Source organism: Hyla sarda, chromosome 12 (genome assembly GCF_029499605.1).
Source record: "Hyla sarda isolate aHylSar1 chromosome 12, aHylSar1.hap1, whole genome shotgun sequence".
Lineage (NCBI taxonomy): Eukaryota > Metazoa > Chordata > Amphibia > Anura > Hylidae > Hyla > Hyla sarda.
The window spans coordinates 69,345,349-69,363,335 of NC_079200.1; the positions used below are offsets into that span (position 1 = coordinate 69,345,349).

Consider the following 17,987-nt stretch of genomic DNA (forward strand, 5'->3'; position numbering starts at 1 on the left):
CGGGTAAGTTCAACAAAGGAACCCCTATTGTTCCAACCAGTATCTCAAAACATACCAGTCATTGCGCTCAATGATCTCTCATTTATAGTTACAATCAGTATCCCCATATGAGTTGCAGTCGGAGCTTGTCAAAATGCCCACCAGCATCCCAATAATAGCCATCCACCATGCCCTTTAGATCCCCATGTGAGCCTCGCTATCCCCATAAGTGTTCTAATAAGGGGCAACCACAGTGTGGCTATAGGAGTAGTAAGTAGCCAGTGATATTATAAAAGCCAGACACAGTTTAGGTTAGTTCGCCACAATAGTCTCAACTATAATGTCACACACAAAAAAAAAAAACACAGCGCCCCCCCCTTTAGTTTACCCATGATAGTATCAACCATAATGTGGCAGGACATGTTGGGAGTTACAGCTTCACCACTGCTGGGGAGCCACATTGAACATGAAGGAAGATGCATTCTCTAGGGTGCAGTAAAGAGATTTTATTTAAATATACATTCACCGATAGACAAAAGTACAATTAAACAGATCTCCCTCCTGCGTGATCCTGGACGGGGAAGGAGCCATCGCACTGCATGGTGACACTGTATAAAATTCACAGTATCTATGGCTTCTTCAGATAAGGCCGAGGAGCTGAGGCATCTCCCTATTACATCGCACCTCAGGGGTTAGGGAAGCATGAATGGCCAACACTGAGCAAGCAGATGCCTCGGGAAGCCATGAACATTTAACATCAAACATAAAACTGAGTGCAGTCACGTTACAAGCAGCAAAATGGCAGACTGCATGAAGCGGGCCGGAGCGGGTCTGTCATCAACTAACAAGGGGCTCTATGATGTCTGCCATATGATCTCTTCCATTGGGTATGGAGAGAACTGAGTAATAAGCTTTGTGTGTGAAATTTTTCGTACCTGGGAACGTCACTTGGGATGATGCACAGGTCGCCATCTGTTGAAGTTCCTAATTTACAGTATAAAAGATGACGACTAAATTTACATCTAAGTTTAAAAAAATCATATAAATACCAAAGAAGAAAGGTTGGGGTGTCGAGAGATCAGTGCAGAGGTGAGTGCGCGGTACAGCGACACCACTCAATGTCAGCTCCAGCTGGATGTCCTCAGATCCGTCACAAACTCCTACATAGACACACTTTCCACACAGTTGAAGTCATGCCAAGTGCGGGTCCATTGCCATATTACAAGTCCAGCGCCACTGGCTTGCTTACAGATGAATCCCTCATCATCACCTCCCTGGGCCATAGGAGGTGGAGGGATCTGCCCTGTGGCACGTGCAGGTTGTATTTTAATCATCCTAATACTTCATCTACCTATTCAGAGTTTTGTTTATGGGGTCATCTTCTTAAACTACTTTGGAACTAACCCCCTCGATTGTGGAAAATGTGATGATCCAGAAGGGCCTGGGGGCGGAGCTGTTCTACGTCCGGTCTTAGGTCTGCAAATAAGGGATGAAATAAAATAAGTGTGGACAAAAAACAAGAGTGGATACAGTAAGAGTAAAACAACAATCTCCATTGACTGACTAAGGCTAGGATTCCACTTGGTTTTTTTCCCAGCGTTTTTTTCACTGAAAAAAAAAAGCCAGTGCAATTTCCTGCATCTGACGTTTTTGCATTTGAGTTGAAATTGCATTTTTGGCCCCTTTGTGTTTTTTTTTTTATTTATTTATTTTTTTTAAATGTGTTTGGTACCAAAAAAATAAATAAAGGATGCAGTAGGGATGTAAAAAACTTAAAGGAAATTATTTTTTTATAATTAACTTTTAATAAATTTTTTATAAAGTGTGTGTGTCACTTTTTTTTTCTATTTTTTTTTAAATTTTTTAGGTAGTACTACTACTCCCAGCATGGAACAGACTGTTCCATGATGGGAGTAGTAGTACCTGTACAGACATATCTCCCCGGGTGTCATTCCTGACATCCGATTCGATCGTCCATAATATAGCAGAGATACGGAGCGACTCTATACATCGCTCACATCTCTGCTCTGTACTCCGGCCAGTGATATGAATTGAACATCACTCATTCATATTTTACACCCAGAGTGGGGATTGGCCGGATGGTTGCAGCCAATCACAGCTCTCAGAGGGAAATATGAATGAGTGATGTTCTATTCACATCACTGGCCGGAGTATAGTGCAGAGATGCGAACGCTGTAGAGAGCCGCTCCACATTTCTGCAATAGATAGGACAATCGTAGCGGGTGTCAGGAGTGATACCCACTGTGATCTGTCCTTAACTGCAGATACTACTACTCCCATCATGGAGCACGCTCTGCTCCATGATGGGAGCTGTAGTACCTGCATTAATAGACAGATCGCAGTGAGTGTCACTTCTGACACCTGTTGCGATCTGCCTATTAATGCAGGTACTACAGCTCCCAGCATGGAGCAGAGAGCGCTCCATGTTGGGAGTAGTAGTACCTGCAGTTAAGGAAATATCACAGCGAATGTCACTCCTGACACCTGCTGTGATCCTCCTGTATAATGTATAGATGCAGGCGGCCGCTCTTCTATGGTCCCCTGCACTGATGTATATATACTAGGGATCGACCGATAGATTTTTTAGAGCCGATACCGATAATCTGTGGAATTTAAGGCCGATAGCCGATAATTTATACCGATATTCCGGTATAAGTTATCGGCTATTTCAGATATTAATGGTGAGCAGCACTTGGTAACTCGCCACTTTGATGCTGCTATTGCTTTTGACAGTGGCATCCAAAGGGCTAAACTCCGGAATGCGAGTTATCACTGTTCCCGGCCACTGCGGGAGGGATCAGCTGTAATACACAGCCAGTATTCATTTCTGAACCAGCCTCATACAATGTTCCTGGCAGTACATGCATGCAAAATTTGGGAAGACGTTCACAAGGAATCTGTCAGCTGGTATTCACTCTAGAAACTGCTGTTAGGACAAGGAGACGCATGCCCCATTCACATGTCAGAATTTCTGTCAGGACATTCCATCACTATGAAAAAGTCTGCACTAGGACCATTCATGACGGCAATGCATCTCTGAGTGTATTCTGCAGAAATAATTGACATGTTCTTTCTTTCTGTGTTGTCCAGAATTTACATTTCCAAGGCAGATATTTCCACCATGGAAATTCTGCCCTGTGCACAGTGCAGCTGGATCTTATTGTGAATCCCGCTATGTGAATAGGGCCACATGGTACCTTTCATACTTCTGTCTTCTAGAACATAGAAAAATGCTATTATTCTCTGGTTTCAAGCATCTCTTCTATACTGAATATTGCACGATAACTCACCTGGCTTTGGATTTTTTGCTGGCTGAGCTCTCAAATGTTGAGGCATCTACCTGGATGTCATCTTCATCCTGCAAAGCAGCTTCCAAAGCAGCCTGAACTTTGGGGGCCACAGCTGGCCCCTCGTAGTCTCGGGTTGTACGACTTGGCATATCAAGCTCCAACAGTACAATGTTCTCAGCCTGTGAGTAGAAAAGCTGCGATCAGTACATAATCATGTTCTGGAAAGTATTGACCCTCCCCCATATAACGGCCTCGTCATTAATCTAGGTCACCTATATTGGAAAAATCACAATACCGTGAAGCTAATGGATTCACTTTTTGGTGATGTGAAACTGAAGAGACCATCATAGCAGCCTATGTATACATCTATCAAAAACTGATGGCTGGGGCCCATGCTTGACTGCTACAAGAGGATGACTCTAGGAAGGAGTTTCTAACCCAACTTGTCATGGTTTACTGAGGGTCTCTAGTCTTAAAAGGTTTGTACTGTTCTGCAAGTTTCTAATGCACCTTGTATTCAAAGTTCCACACCCATTTCAACATCTTTGCTTGCATTCATTAAAGGGGTTATCCAGGAATAAAAGAAAGTGCTACAAACCGCTCCCCCGTCTGTCTCCAGGTTGGGTGTGGTTCTACAGCTCAGTTCCATTGAAGTGAATGGAGCCAAGATGTAAAACCCCACCCAACCTTGAGAAAGATGTAGAACTGTTTTTGAAAGAAATTAGCTGTTTTTTTCTATTCCTGGATAACCCCTTTAAGGAGGAGAACTCTAACATTACCTGTGTTTAGCCTCTAGATGTATACAGGGTGGGCAATTTATATGGATACACCTTAATACAATGGGAATGGTTGGTGATATTAACTTCCTGTTTGTGGCAGATTAGTATATGTGAGGGGGGAAACTTTTCAAGATGGGTGGTGACCATGGCAGCCATTTTGAAGTCGGCCATTTTGAATCCAACTTTTGTTTTCTCAATAGGAAGAGGGTCATGTGAAACATCAAACTTATTGGGAATTTCACAAGAAAAACAATTATGTGCTTGGTTTTAACGTAACTTTATTCTTTCATGAGTTATTTACAAGTTTCTGACCACTTATAAAATGTGTTCAATGTGCTGCCCATTGTGTTGGATTGTCAATGCAACCCTCTTCTCCCACTCTTCACACAGTGATAGCAACACCGCAGGAGAAATGCTAGCACAGGCTTCCAGTATCCGTAGCTTCAGGTGCTGCACATCTCGTATCTTCACAGCATAGACAATTGTCTTCAGATGACCCCAAAGATAAAAGTCTAAGGGGGTCAGATCGGGAGACATTGAAGGCCATTCAACTGGCCCACGACGACCAATCCACTTGATTTGTTTCCCTCTTTATGCACTGAAGCTGGCACGTTCCCTGAGTTTTTCCAGGAAGATGGTGCACCACCGCATTATGGGTGTCAGGTCCGAGCATTCTCCTGAGGAGTGGATTGGTCATCGTGGGCCAGTTGAATGGCCCCCAAGGTCTCCCGATCTGACCCCCTTAGACTTTTATCTTTGGAGTCATCTGAAGGCAATTGTCTATGCTGTGAAGATACGAGATGTGCAGCACCTGAAACTATGGATGCTGGAATCCTGTGCTAGCATTTCTCCTGTGGTGTATATAGTAGTATAAAGCAGTGTATACGGATACTGGAAGCCTGTGCTAGCATTTCTCCTGCGGTGTATATAGTAGTATATAGCAGTGTATATGGATACTGGAAGCCTGTGCTAGCATTTCTCCTGCGGTGTTGCTATCAGTGTGTGAAGAGTGGGAGAAGAGGGTTGCATTGACAATCCAACACAATGGGCAGCACATTGAACAAATTTTATAAGTGGTCAGAAACTTGTAAATAACTCATGAAAGAATAAAGTTATGTTAAAACCAAGCACATAATTGTTTTTCTTGTGAAATTCCCAATAAGTTTGAGGTGTCACATGACCCTCTTCCTATTGAAAAAAGTTGGATTCAAAATGGCTGACTTCAAAATGGCCGCCATGGTCACCACCCTTTTTGAAAAGTTTCCCCCCTCACATATACTAATGTGCCACAAACAGGATGTTAATATCACCAACCATTCTTATTTTATTAAGATGTATCCATATAAATGGCCCACCCTGTACATCTCCTCTTAAAGAGGTTATCCAGGAATAGAAACACACAGCTAATTTCTTTCTAAAACAGTGCCCCGTCTTTTTCCAGGTTGGGTGTGGTTTTACAACTTGGCTCTATTAACTTCAATGGAACTAAGCTTCAAAACCACACTCAACTTGGAGACAGACAGGGAGTGGTTTTTAAAGAAAGTAGCTCTGTTTTTCTATTTCTGGATAACCCCTTTAAGGTTTGTAAAAAAAAAATCTCCTCCTAATCTGGTAGTTTGTCCCAATTTAATAGTGCAGGTAAAATAGATCAGTATAGCATCAAAACTGAACAGTTCATAGGATTAGCATTGACCATGACAGTCACAAACCCTCAGCTGTAAAAAGTATTTTCAGGCTTAAGATGTAAACAAGAAAGTCCCCATTCACTGACTGCAAGAAAACCCCTTGATGAAGCGTTAACAAAATATAATAAAAAAGGGTGCAGAACGTTTCAGTATTGTTTATATATGAGTGGATGAGCCCTTTAAAGCGTTAGTGTCATTGGGAAAAAATTTCTGCATGTCGTCCAGACATGTCACGTTTAAATTGCATCAGGTCCAAGTCCTGAGACCCACTGCAATCCAAGTTATAAGCTGGTAAAGTGCACAGCAGAATTCTTCACTCTATGGTGGGCTGCCCAATCTGACTCTTTCACTCCATAATTCAGTAAATGAGTAGGATCGATTGACAGCTGCAGCGTGATGAAGTGTTGCCACGCATTTCACCATCTTATAACTCGCGATCACTGGGGGGGGGGGGTCGTCCCAGGACTGAGAATTAGTGCTATTTTAAACGTTTTTTTTTCAAATGACAGTAACGCTTTAAAGAGTGAAGATCCCTACATTTACTTGCAGAAGATGTGCTTGGTAAGTCTACAGTAAGCGTGTGTAAATCTGCCTGGGATAACCAAATATCCATTTTATGATACAAATACAAAAGAATAGAAGGGCAGACTCGATGGAGCAAGTGGTCTTTTTCTGCTGACAATCTTTTATGCTTCTTACCCGGTATCTAGGGTCAGGCCTGACCATCATGGACATCTTGGCATGGTGGCAAAGCGGTCTCTTGTAGCCAACGGCAGATGTGGGACGGTTCATCATCTGCTGATTGCTATGAAGAAAAGAGCGCAGTTAACAAACATAGCGAGGAAAGGGGGGGCTGACACAGGGTCCAAAAGGGGGGAGCATTGGGTACTCACTCTAGCCTGCTGATCGGGTGAAGCTTCCACTGATCTTCCTCCTCCTCGAAATAGCATCGATTCATCATCTTATTTTTTTCTTCCATTGGGATGAAATTTTCAATGATAAGATGCCTAAATCACAAGAAGAATCAGAACATAAAGTCAAGATAGGAAGAAACCTGACAGGAGGGTGTTCACATATTAATTGTGACTTCTGAGGCACAGCTAGACCAGCATCATGTAAAATTAGGATGAAGACGTATCCCTGTAAAGCCATGAGCCCCATTTACTTTAAAGGACAACTGCAGCGGAAAACACTTGGATAGGAGATAAGTGTTTGAATGTATTCAGCTGGAATGTAGGTCGTCATGTTTTTATTTGGACATTTAAAGCACAGTTTGCTGTACTTTAGGGTCCAAGTAAAAACACTTTCAGAAAATAAACCGAATGTAGTTAATAACCGACTCTGTTTAGGCCATTGAAGTAAATGGGGCTCATGCTTGTCCATGCACAGATACACTGGCATCCCATTTTGATAGGATGCTGACAGATTCATGTGAATGCACCCTTCCCCCCTCCACTATAAGTTGCTACAGGGGCAAAGGGCTGATCCTTTTCAATGGGGCAGATGTAACCCCTTCATGACTGAGCTTTTCACTATACCCCCAGAGACGCGATTTAGTATGTGCAATTGTACCCTCTATGTAAAGGGGCCAAGTCTGGTGATTGACTCTCTTTATCTTTGTCTAGTAAAATTTTTTATTTAAACTAATGTTCCAAGGTGGCCCAATAAAAAATAAAAGCTTTAACTCACCTTCCTCGCTCCCTTGTAGCCTCCGGTATCAGGGTGCCCTGTCTGCAGCCAGTGACACTGCTTTGAAAGAGCAAAGCATCTGAACACACACAGGGCACCCTGATAGGGCATGAAAAGTTGCAATTGATCACTAAAGATGGTACCCAAACATGAAGACTATCAAGCAATCATGGCGGGTGGGGCAGGGAGAAGCTACTGGGGTCTGCCACAATACCTTGAGCTTCAGGCAGCATGAAAGTGTTAACAGGTTCCCAACCCAAGTCTACATCCTCCCTTTACATAACTTAGCATATTTGCCATTCAGTGTTTAGGAAAAGTTAGGCAAAAACTACTATAAAACTTTTAAGGTGGCCATACTGATTTTAGACTTTTGAAGAAAAATTCCCCCCCCCCCCCCCCCCCCCGATAGCAAAGGATTGATTTATTTTGAGTGGTAACATTTATGGATAAGGTGGAGCCTATGTGATGTGTAAATCCGTTCCAACCCCTGCATCCATTCGGTTAGTCTGTTTTGGACATGCTGCAATAATAAACCCAAACAGCCTAATACATAATTCACATCCTAAACAGATCACAATGAGATGCAATCAAAACCAGACAATGGGGGAGATTTATCAAAACCTGTCCAGAGGAAAAGTTGCTGAGTTGCCCATAGCAACCAATACAATTGCTTATTTCATTCTTCAGAAGCCTTATTAAAAATAAAAAAACCTGCATTATGGGTTTGTAATCTGGGGACGCCAAACCAAATGTCAATGGTTTCTTGCATCTCACATCACCAGTTTCCCATCAGGGATGGTGGATTGCTCGACAAATGTGAACCCAGCCTAAGTGTTACTCATGAAACAATCTCATTGAAGGTCATTTGTGCCTCACTTCATTAGGGTGTTTCCACATTTAGGATCCCAGGATAGGCTGGTATTATAGGGGAAAACTACTTCGATACACAGCCATAAGAGAAAAAGCCACTCAGAGATAAGATAGAGTTTCACACCCCATGTTCTCCATAAATCCCCTTCCATGCCCGTTCATAACATAAAATATCTGCCCAATGTGTGAATAAATGTTATATGTCAATTTAACCTTTTATCTGTTTTTGTGGAGTCCCAACACACAAGGGGGGAGATTTATCAAAACCTGTGCAAAGGAAAAGTTGCCCAGTTGTCCATAGAAGCCAATCAGATTGCTTCTTTCATTTTTTAAAAGGCCTCTGAAAAATGAAAGAAGCGATCTGATTGGTTGCTATGGGCAACTTTTCCTCTGGACATGTTTTGATAAATCTCCCCCAAGGTGTACGTACACCTTGTCCCTTTTAAATATAAGCCTATTCACGTCTGCATGTTAGCACTTTGACGATGGCAATATAGGATGTCACCAGACTTTCCCAGACCCCTGAATCACAAATCTGATTTTTGGAAAATCAGAAAACTAGGAAATATGAAGCAGTAGAAGAAGCTAGCAAAGAGTTCTAGTGAAAGTTTTGTGTGTTTGCATATTCGACGCAGGGATGCAAGCTGCATCTGTACATTGTTTTTTTTATTTATTTCGCTTGCAGACAAGTAAGAGCCATCACTAGGGATGAGCGAAGTTATAGTAATTCGATTCATCACAAACTTCTCGGCTCGGCGTTTGCTGACTTTATCCTGCATAAATGAGTTCAGCTTTCAGGTGCTCCGGTGGGCTGGAGACTCTCCTAGAACTGTATTCACCTTTTCCAGCCCACTGGAGCACCTGAAAGCTGAACTAATTTATGCAGGATAAAGTCAGCAAACGCGGAGCCGAGAAGTTTGTGATGAATCGAATTACTGTAACTTCGCTCATCTCTAGTCATCACCTATGCCCACTCAGACACTTACTTTAGCTTCAGCTCTCTGGTGAGCTCATTCTGCGTTTGCTCCAGCTCCTGACGCTCCTTGATGTGCTCCTCCTGCAGGTCGTGGATCTCGGCCTTTACCGCTTGAAGCTTAGAGAAGAGCTGGGAGACAAATGGGCAGGAGTCAAGCCTTCACTGCTGCCACCCACCATGGTGGTGCCACCATTATAACATGAGCCTCACCTTCTTAAGCTTCTTAGTCTTGATGTCAACCTCTTGCTGTAAGGAGCTGTATGTCTCCTTAAGCTCCAGCGTCTCCTCATCTCGACTCTCCATTTCTTGCTGCATCTCCCTCTCTCGACGTTTCTAGGTGACGTGGATACAAATCAGACCTGTGCACCCTCACAATGCTCATAGTTTAGGCTTGCTCAAGTAGATCTAATACTTGCCTGCTCAGCGATTTCATGTCTTTTCTGCTCAAGGATCTTCTGCTGCTCATTGGTGTGGTCAACAATGTTCTTTCCACCAACAAGAAGTTTACTCTCCATGGCCTGAGGGTAACACTTTGCATTAGTGTAAGTAATTAAGTGCAGCCATTAGGTAAAGCAATAATGGCCCAATATTTACTATCTTTGCAACAATAGAAGGGACGCATGGTTAGGGTGCAGCATTTTTATGGGGCCTTAGCTGATGAAGAAGAGAAACGGTGGTCTGATATTAGTATGAATGGAAAAATAGACAAGACCTTGCACCCTGAACCATTTATAAAAGCCCCTACATCTTAGGCAGGTCTATACATATAATGTGACCTGTTACAAATGTTTAAACTCCGTTGCTCAGGCATTTTGTTCAAAACGCTCGGAGCCGGAGGCCGTGACGTCATGGCCATGCCCCCTTCATTCATGTCTATGGGAGGGGGCGTGTCAAAGACACGCCCCCTCCCATAGACATGAATGGAGGGGGCGCGGCATGACATCACGAGGGGGCCTGGCCACGACCACTGACGCAGGAACCAGGCTTTTGTTTAGAACTCTGAGTGCTGCAGGACCCCCGCAATCAGACATTTTATCCCCTACTCTTTGGATAGGGGATAAAATGTCCAGCAGCGGAGTGCCCCTTTAACCCCTTAAGGACTCAGCCCATTTTGGCCTTAAGGACTCAGACAATTTAATTTTTACGTTTTCATTTTTTCCTCCTCGCCTTCTAAAAATCATAACTCTTTTATATTTTCATCCACAGACTAGTATGAGGGCTTGTTTTTTGCGCGACCAGTTGTCCTTTGTAATGACATCACTCATTATATTATAAAATGTATGGCGCAACCAAAAAAAACACTATTTTTGTGGGAAAATTAAAACGAAAAACGCAATTTTGCTAATTTTGGAAGGTTTTGTTTTCACGCCGTACAATTTATGGTAAAAATTACGTGTGTTCTTTATTCTGAGGGTCAATACGATTAAAATGATACCCATTATTATATACTTTTATATTATTGTTGCGCTTAAAAAAAATCACAAACTTTTTAACCAAATTAGTACGTTTATGATCCCTTTATTTTGATGACCTCTAACTTTTTTATTTTTCCGTATAAGTGGCGGTATGGGGGCTCATTTTTTGCGCCATGATCTGTACTTTTTTTTGATACCACATTTGCATATAAAAAACTTAATACATTTTTTATAATTTTTTTTAAAATAAAATGTATTAAAAAAGGAATTTTGGACTTTTTAATTTTTTTTTCGTTCACGCCGTTCACCGTACGGGATCGTTAACATTTTATTTTAATAGTTCGGACATTTACGCACGCGGCGATACCAAATATGTCTATAAAAAATGTTTTTTACGCTTTTTGGGGGTAAAATAGGAAAAAACGGACGTTTTACTTTTTTATTGGGGGAGGGGATTTTTTTTTTTACTTTTACATTTTTTTTACTTTTTTTTTTACACTTGAATAGTCCCCATAGGGGACTATTCATAGCAATACCATGATTGCTAATACTGATCTGTTCTATGTATAGGACATAGAACAGATCAGTATTATCGGTCATCTCCTGCTCTGGTCTGCTCGATCACAGACCAGAGCAGGAGACGCCGGGAGCCGCACGGAGGAAGGAGAGGGGACCTCCGTGCGGCGTTATGAATGATCGGATCCCCGCAGCAGCGCTGCGGGCGTTCCGATCGTTCATTTAAATCGCGAACTGCCGCAGATGCCGGGATCTGTATTGATCCCGGCACCTGAGGGGTTAATGGCGGACGCCCGCGAGATCGCGGGCGTCGGCCATTGCAGGCGGGTCCCTGGCTGCGATCAGCAGCCGGGATCAGCCGCGCATGACACGGGCATCGCTCCGATGCCCGCGGTTATGCTTAGGACGTAAATGTACGTCCTGGTGCGTTAAGTACCACCTCACCAGGACGTACATTTACGTCCTGCGTCCTTAAGGGGTTAAAGGGGTACTCCACTGGAAAACATTTTTTTTTTTTTTTCAATCAACTGGTGCCAGAAAGTTGAACAGATTTGTAAATTACTTCTATTAAAAAATCTTAATCCTTCCAGTATTTATCAGCTGCTGTTATGATCCACAGGAAGTTCTTTTCTTTTAGAATTTCCTTTCTGCCTGACCACAGTGCTCTCTGCTGACACCTCTGTCCATTTTAGGAACTGTCCAGAGCAGGAGAGGTTTTCTATGGGGATTTTCTCCTACTCTGGACAGTTCCTAAAATAGACAGAGGTGTCAGCAGAGAGCAATGTGGTCAGGCAGAAAGGAAATTCATAAAGAAAACAACTTCCTGTGGATCATACGGCAGCTGATTACTAGAAGGATTAAGATTTTTTAATAGAAGTAATTTACAAATCTGTTTAACTTTCTGGCATCAGTTGATTTAAGAATATTTTTTTTTCCAGTGGAGTACCCCTTTAAGTCATCTCTTCTCTTTAATGCCTCACACAGCACTATTATAGTGAATAATATCCTTCCCTCCTGCCAAGTGAATACATACAAATTATGACTGAATACATAAGTACGTAAGTGAACTGTATGCTGTGTAGCAGCTGCATGCTGCAGTCTATGTGGCTGTATATTCACTGTGGGTGAGGAGAACTGAACAACTGAGTATGTCTGACCAGAGGAGAAAACGGCCTACAGGACGCATGCCAGGGCAACAAGTAGAAAACAAGAGAGCACCCCGCCAATATTGGTAGGGTCACCTTTTAAAAAGTGGTTGTGATTTCTGATATTACTTGTATTCACAAATATGTTTCATTTCGCATAATACATCAGTTTAGACCAATTCTCTACTTTATGGTAAAACCGCTTTAAGGAGCTCTACATTTACCATCTGTGCTGGAGCCGGGAGCTTGTGATGTCATAGCCCCGCCCCCTCACAATTATTTCTGCAGAATCCACTCAGAGATGCATTGCCGTCATGAGTGGTCCTAGTGCAGACTTGTTCAGAGTGGCGGAATGTCCTGATGGAAATTCTGACATGTGAATGGGGCATGCGTCTCCTTGTCCTAACAGTGTCAGCAGTTTCTAGAGTGAACACCAACTGACAGATTCCTTGTGAACGTCTTCCCAAATTTTGCATGCATGTACTGCCAGGAACATTGTATGAGGCTGTGTGACAGCTGTCACGCCCCCCCTCCATAGGCTTGCATTGAGGGGGCGGAGCGCGACGTCACACGGGGGCGTAGCCGTGACGTCACAATGCTCCGGCCCCCGTGATCGGCAGTAATAAGACCCGGAGCAAACATGCTCCGGGGACTGATTCTAACGGGGTGCTGCGTTCAAGATCACGGGGGTCCCCAGCAGCGGGACCCCCGCGATCAGGCATCTTATCCCCTATCCTTTGGATAGGGGATAAGATGTCTTAGCACCCGAGTACCCCTTTAATTCTTCCCTGGTAATGGATTTCTGACCTGGGGGTTGGCTTTGTGACCCTTTCTCTATGTTGACTCCACAAAATCTCAACAGTGAACTAGAAGGACACGTAAGGCAGGAAGACCCACAGTAAAGTATTTGGCATCTGATCGATCATGATCAATACTCCCATTACTGTGATACTAACAGAAGGATCCACCACCATGTAGTCTTTTATTATGCCCCGCTACCTACCACCCTCCTTAAAGGGTTTCTCTGCTTTGGACATTCCCTATTTGTTAGAAGCATTCCTTGACAATAAGCAGTTCCCAAGGTGTTCCTCTGCTGGGACCCCCCAACAATTAGCTGAATTGCAGGAAAATCTGGCAGTAAGTTCTTTAAAGGGGTACTCCACTGGAAAAAGGAGATTTTTGTTTACTTACTGTAAATACTCTTTCTCGAAGGATCCATTGGGGGACACAGACCGTGGGTGTATGCTGCAATCTCTAGGAGGTGTGACACTATGGTAATAAAAAAAGGTCAGCTCCTCCCAGCAGGATATACCCGCCTCCAGGCCCTGAGCTAATCAGTTTTAGTTCCAGAGCAATAGGAGAGGACAGACAGGTCAAAGAAGACACAAACTGTCCGAGAACCAGAAGAGAAAACATAACTAAACACACCCTCGGACAGAGAATCAAAGAAAAACCCAAAAAGGGCGGGAGCTGTGTCCCCCAATGGATCCTTTGAGAAAGAGATTTTACGGTAAGTAAACAAAAATCTCCTTTTCTCTATCGGCTCCATTGGGGGACACAGACCGTGGGACGTACCAAAGCCGTCCCTTGGGTGGGCAGATAAGCAGTCAGGCAGACGGCCTTTCCACTGCCACCTGCAACACTTTACGGCCCAGACTAGCATCAGCCGATGCGAAGGTATGAACCTGGTAGAACCTCGAGAAAGTGTGCAAAGAAGACCGGGTAGCCGCCTTGCAAATTTGGGAGGCCGAGGCTCTGTTCTGGAGAGCCCAGGATGCCCCAACAGAAAGGGGAGAACGAGCCACAACCCTGAAAGGAGAATCTTCCCCTTACAGCGATAGGCTTCCGAAATGGCAGACAGAATCAACCGAAAAATGTTGGCCTTGGAAGCAGGCTGTCCTTTACGACGACCTTCCGTAAGGACGAAAAAGGAATCACACTGACGAAACGCAGAAGTGATAGAGAGATTAGACCGAACAGCCCAAACCACATCCAGCTTGTGGAGTTAGCGCTCCTTAGGATGAGAAGGAGCAGGACAAAAAGACGGGAGGACAATGTCCTCATTGAGATGAAAAGCCAAAACCACCTTAGGCAAAAAGGAAGGATCTGGCCGGAAAACAACCATGTCCTGGTGGAGCACCAGAAACGGAAAACGGCAGGAGAGAGCTGCCAATTCAGACACCCTCCAGATGGAGGTGATAGCAACAAGAAACGCCACTTTCCAAGAAAGGAGGCGTAGAGACACCTCTCTAAGGGGCTCAAAAGGTTCAGCCTGGAGGGCACTCAGAACCAGATTCAAGTCCCAAGGGGGAGAGGGGAACCAATAAGGAGGGACAGAATGCGCCACTCCTTGAAGGAAAGTCCGGGCATGAGAATTAGAAGCCAGAGGACGCTGGAAAAGAATAGAAAGGGCCGAAACCTGACTTTTAAGGGAACTGAGAGACAACCCTAGTTCCAACCCCGACTGCAAAAAGGAGAGAAGACAGGGAACCGAGAAGGTCACAGGAGACAGGACCTGAGCTTCACACCAGCGAAAATAAGACCGCCAGGTACGGTGGTAAATTCTTGCCGAGGAGGGCTTACGAGCCCTGAGCATGGTGTGAATGACTTGGGAAGAGAACCCGCTGGCCCTCAAAACCGCGGTCTCAACCGCCACGCCGTCAAATGCAGCGACTGTAAATTGGGGTCGCAAAGAGGACCCTGTGAGAGCAGGTCCAGACGAAGTGGAAGGCGCAGCGGAGCGTCGTCCAGGAGCCTGACCACGTCGGCGTACCACGACCTTCGGGGCCAATCTGGAGCAACCAGAAAGGCGGGAACATCCTCCGCTTTGAGCTTCCTCAGCACCCTGGGAAGGAGCGGAAGGGGAGGAAACAGATAGGGTAGGGCAAACCCCGCCCAAGGAATCACTAGGGCATCTACGGCTAAAGCCAGAGGGTCCAGGGACTTGGACACAAATGGAAGGATCTTCCGATTGTGCCGGAACGCGAAGAGGGCCACGTCTGGAATGCCCCAGAGGTCGCAGATGATTTATTAGCCACCATACTTTCCTGACGAAGCTGGGGAGCCAGTGAAACGTTAGAAGGGAGGGCTAATTTTTGGTGATTTTAATAAGCAGTAACCGGCTCCCAATAGGTAGGAGATTGAGCTATCCAAACTCTCACTCTGTAGCATTCAGGAGCTTATAAAAGACAAGTACAGGAGTCAAGGAGTTCGGTGGCAACTGTGGTTTTAAAAGTTAGTGGTGGTGTCATTACATCCACTTGCAGAATCACAGAATTATGTGCATCACAGTCTATATTTTAAATGGAATAATAAAAGGTACATTTTAATTTGGGGGGTACTTAGTTTAGGGTTCCCCTAGGGGGGTTCCCCTAAAATTGTTGTGAATAAATTGACCCTAGTATCTCCTTTTGGGGTTTTGTTGTTTAGAGGTCGCAGATCTGCGCGAAGACCTCTGGATGTAGGGACCACTCGCCGGGGTCAGGTGAGGACCGACTGAGGAAGTCCGCTTCCCAGTTGAGCACCCCCGGAATGTGAATCACCGAGATGGCCTGAACCATGCTTTCCGCCCAGATGAGAATCTTTGTCACCTCGGCCATGGCTGTCGAGCTACGAGTGCCGCCTTGATGATTTATGTATGCCACGGCTGTGGCGTTGTCCGACTGGACGCGGACAGGTCGGTCTGAAGCCGGAACTCCCAAAGAAGAAGACAAAGCAGGATCGCCCGTAGTTCCAATATGTTTATCGAAAGAAGGGCTTCTCGGGGAGACCAGAGTCCCTGGACTGTCCAATCCCAGAACACACCGCCCCAGCCCGACAGACTGGCGTCCGTCGTAACCACCTGCCAGTGCAGGGGAAGAAATGAGCGCCCCTGGAGAAGAAGCGAGGAGTGGAGCCACCAGAGAAGAGACTGACGGATCCTGTGAGGGAGAAAAATCTTGCGATCGAGGGACAGCGGATATCTGTCCCACCGAGAGAGAATCACCAGTTGAAGAGGTCGGTAAGGAAACTGGGTAAGGGCACGGCCTCTATGGTCGCCACCATCCGAGCCAGGACTTCCATGCAAGTGCGGATGGAGACTGGGACCTGGAGCCGAAGGGAGCGGACTACTGACAGAAGAGTCAAACGTTTGTCCGGCGGAAGGCAAATTCGGGCCGAGGTCGTGTTGAAGTGAAGTCCCAAGAATATCAGGGACTGGGTGGGAGAGAGGACTGACTTGTCCCGGTTGGTGTCAGACTTCCAAGATGGGCGCGGCCGGAACGAGGGAGCCTTGCTGGGGCCAAAGTCCGAAAGGACTGAAAGGAAGAGGACTTCCTTTGGGAAGTAGAGCGAGCCTTATTTTGAGGCAACAAGAAACTCTTATCTCCCGTCGTCTCAGAGATAATCTCGTCAAGGCGCTTGCCAAAAAGATGGCCACCCGTAAAAGGAAGCTCAGTGAGAGACCTTTTGGAAGCGGCATCCGCATTCCAAGCTTTAAACCACATAGAACGGCGGAGAGCAGCTAAGTGACCCACAGCAAAGGCAGAACAACGGGCTGACTGCATGGAAGCTGTGCACAGAAATTCCCCAGCTTTAGAGCATTGGAGAGCCAGAGCAGACAGATCCTCTGAGGGGGATCCCGCTAGGATACCCAGACGGAGTTTTGGGCACCACTCAGATAGGGCCTTGGAGGCAAACTTCGCTAAGGACTTCACCTTCTTGTCCGTGGAATCCTTGAAAGCGGCTGCATCTGCCAGTGGCAGTGTAGTGGCCTTAGAGATCCGGGAGATTGGTGGATCAACTGAGGGAGGGGAAACCACCTTAGTGAAAAGATCCTTGTCAAATGGATAACGTTCTTAAATCGTCTTAATTCCCGGGAACCTCTTATCTGGATGTTTCCATGCAGATTCCAGAATGGCGTCAAAGTCAGCGTGAGAGCTGAACTTTTGAGGTATTGGCTGAGCACGATGAAAGGATACTTCAGGAGTTATGTCCGAAGTTCCTGGGACCTCTAAGTGAAAGGTGTCTCTAATGGCCGCAACCAATGAGTTCACCGTTTGAACTGTATCCGAGCGGTCCTCTGAGTCAGATGCCGATTCGGAAGCCTCGTCAGCCAGCTCACCAGGAGAATGTGAACGAGTGAAGGCAGTCCTGGAGGGGGGGGGGGGGGGGGGGGGGCGGCGACCCTGACCGGGTACGCGGCTCTGGCGTGGTAGAGACTCCGGGAACGTCCTCTGGAGGAGCGACGTTTGTGACCAGATGACAGGGGGGGCGGGACCCACGGGGGGAGCGCCCACGCCTATCTGAGGACTCAATGGAAGAGTCGGACGAGGCACCCCTAGTACGCTTGTGAGAGCGTGAAGTATGTGGGGAAGCGGAGCGAGCCCCCACAGAGGGCCGGTGCAGGGCAGACACCTTCAAGGCGGACACCACTTCCCGGGATGCCTCAGCCACCGAACGGGAGACTTGGGTCAAGTCAGCCATATACTGGGTCAGGGAAGAAACCCAGGTTGGAGGGGCAGCTGAATCCACCGGGACCGAAAGGGCATCCGGGGGTACCTGGGGGTCTGAGGGAGCAGTGGAGCAGGCAGAGCAAGTAGGCTCCGTAGAGCTAGGCATCTTAGCATTACAGTGCTTACAGAC

General features: G+C 45.6%; 1 protein-coding gene across 2 annotated transcripts in view; it reads right to left on the minus strand.

Moving 5' to 3' along the window:
- Positions 1 to 477: 477 nt before the first annotated feature.
- Positions 478 to 17,987, minus strand: part of KIF3B (kinesin family member 3B) — a 41,978-nt gene continuing 24,468 nt past the window's right edge. For both annotated transcript variants that reach the window (XM_056548278.1, XM_056548279.1), the window contains exons 3-9: positions 9,706 to 9,807; positions 9,500 to 9,622; positions 9,300 to 9,418; positions 6,648 to 6,761; positions 6,454 to 6,559; positions 3,291 to 3,469; positions 478 to 1,455 (exon numbers count right to left, since the gene is read on the minus strand). In XM_056548278.1, coding sequence (XP_056404253.1) covers positions 1,368 to 1,455; positions 3,291 to 3,469; positions 6,454 to 6,559; positions 6,648 to 6,761; positions 9,300 to 9,418; positions 9,500 to 9,622; positions 9,706 to 9,807 — 831 coding nt within the window. In that variant the 3' untranslated portion in view covers positions 478 to 1,367. The remainder of the gene's footprint in view (positions 1,456 to 3,290; positions 3,470 to 6,453; positions 6,560 to 6,647; positions 6,762 to 9,299; positions 9,419 to 9,499; positions 9,623 to 9,705; positions 9,808 to 17,987) is intronic.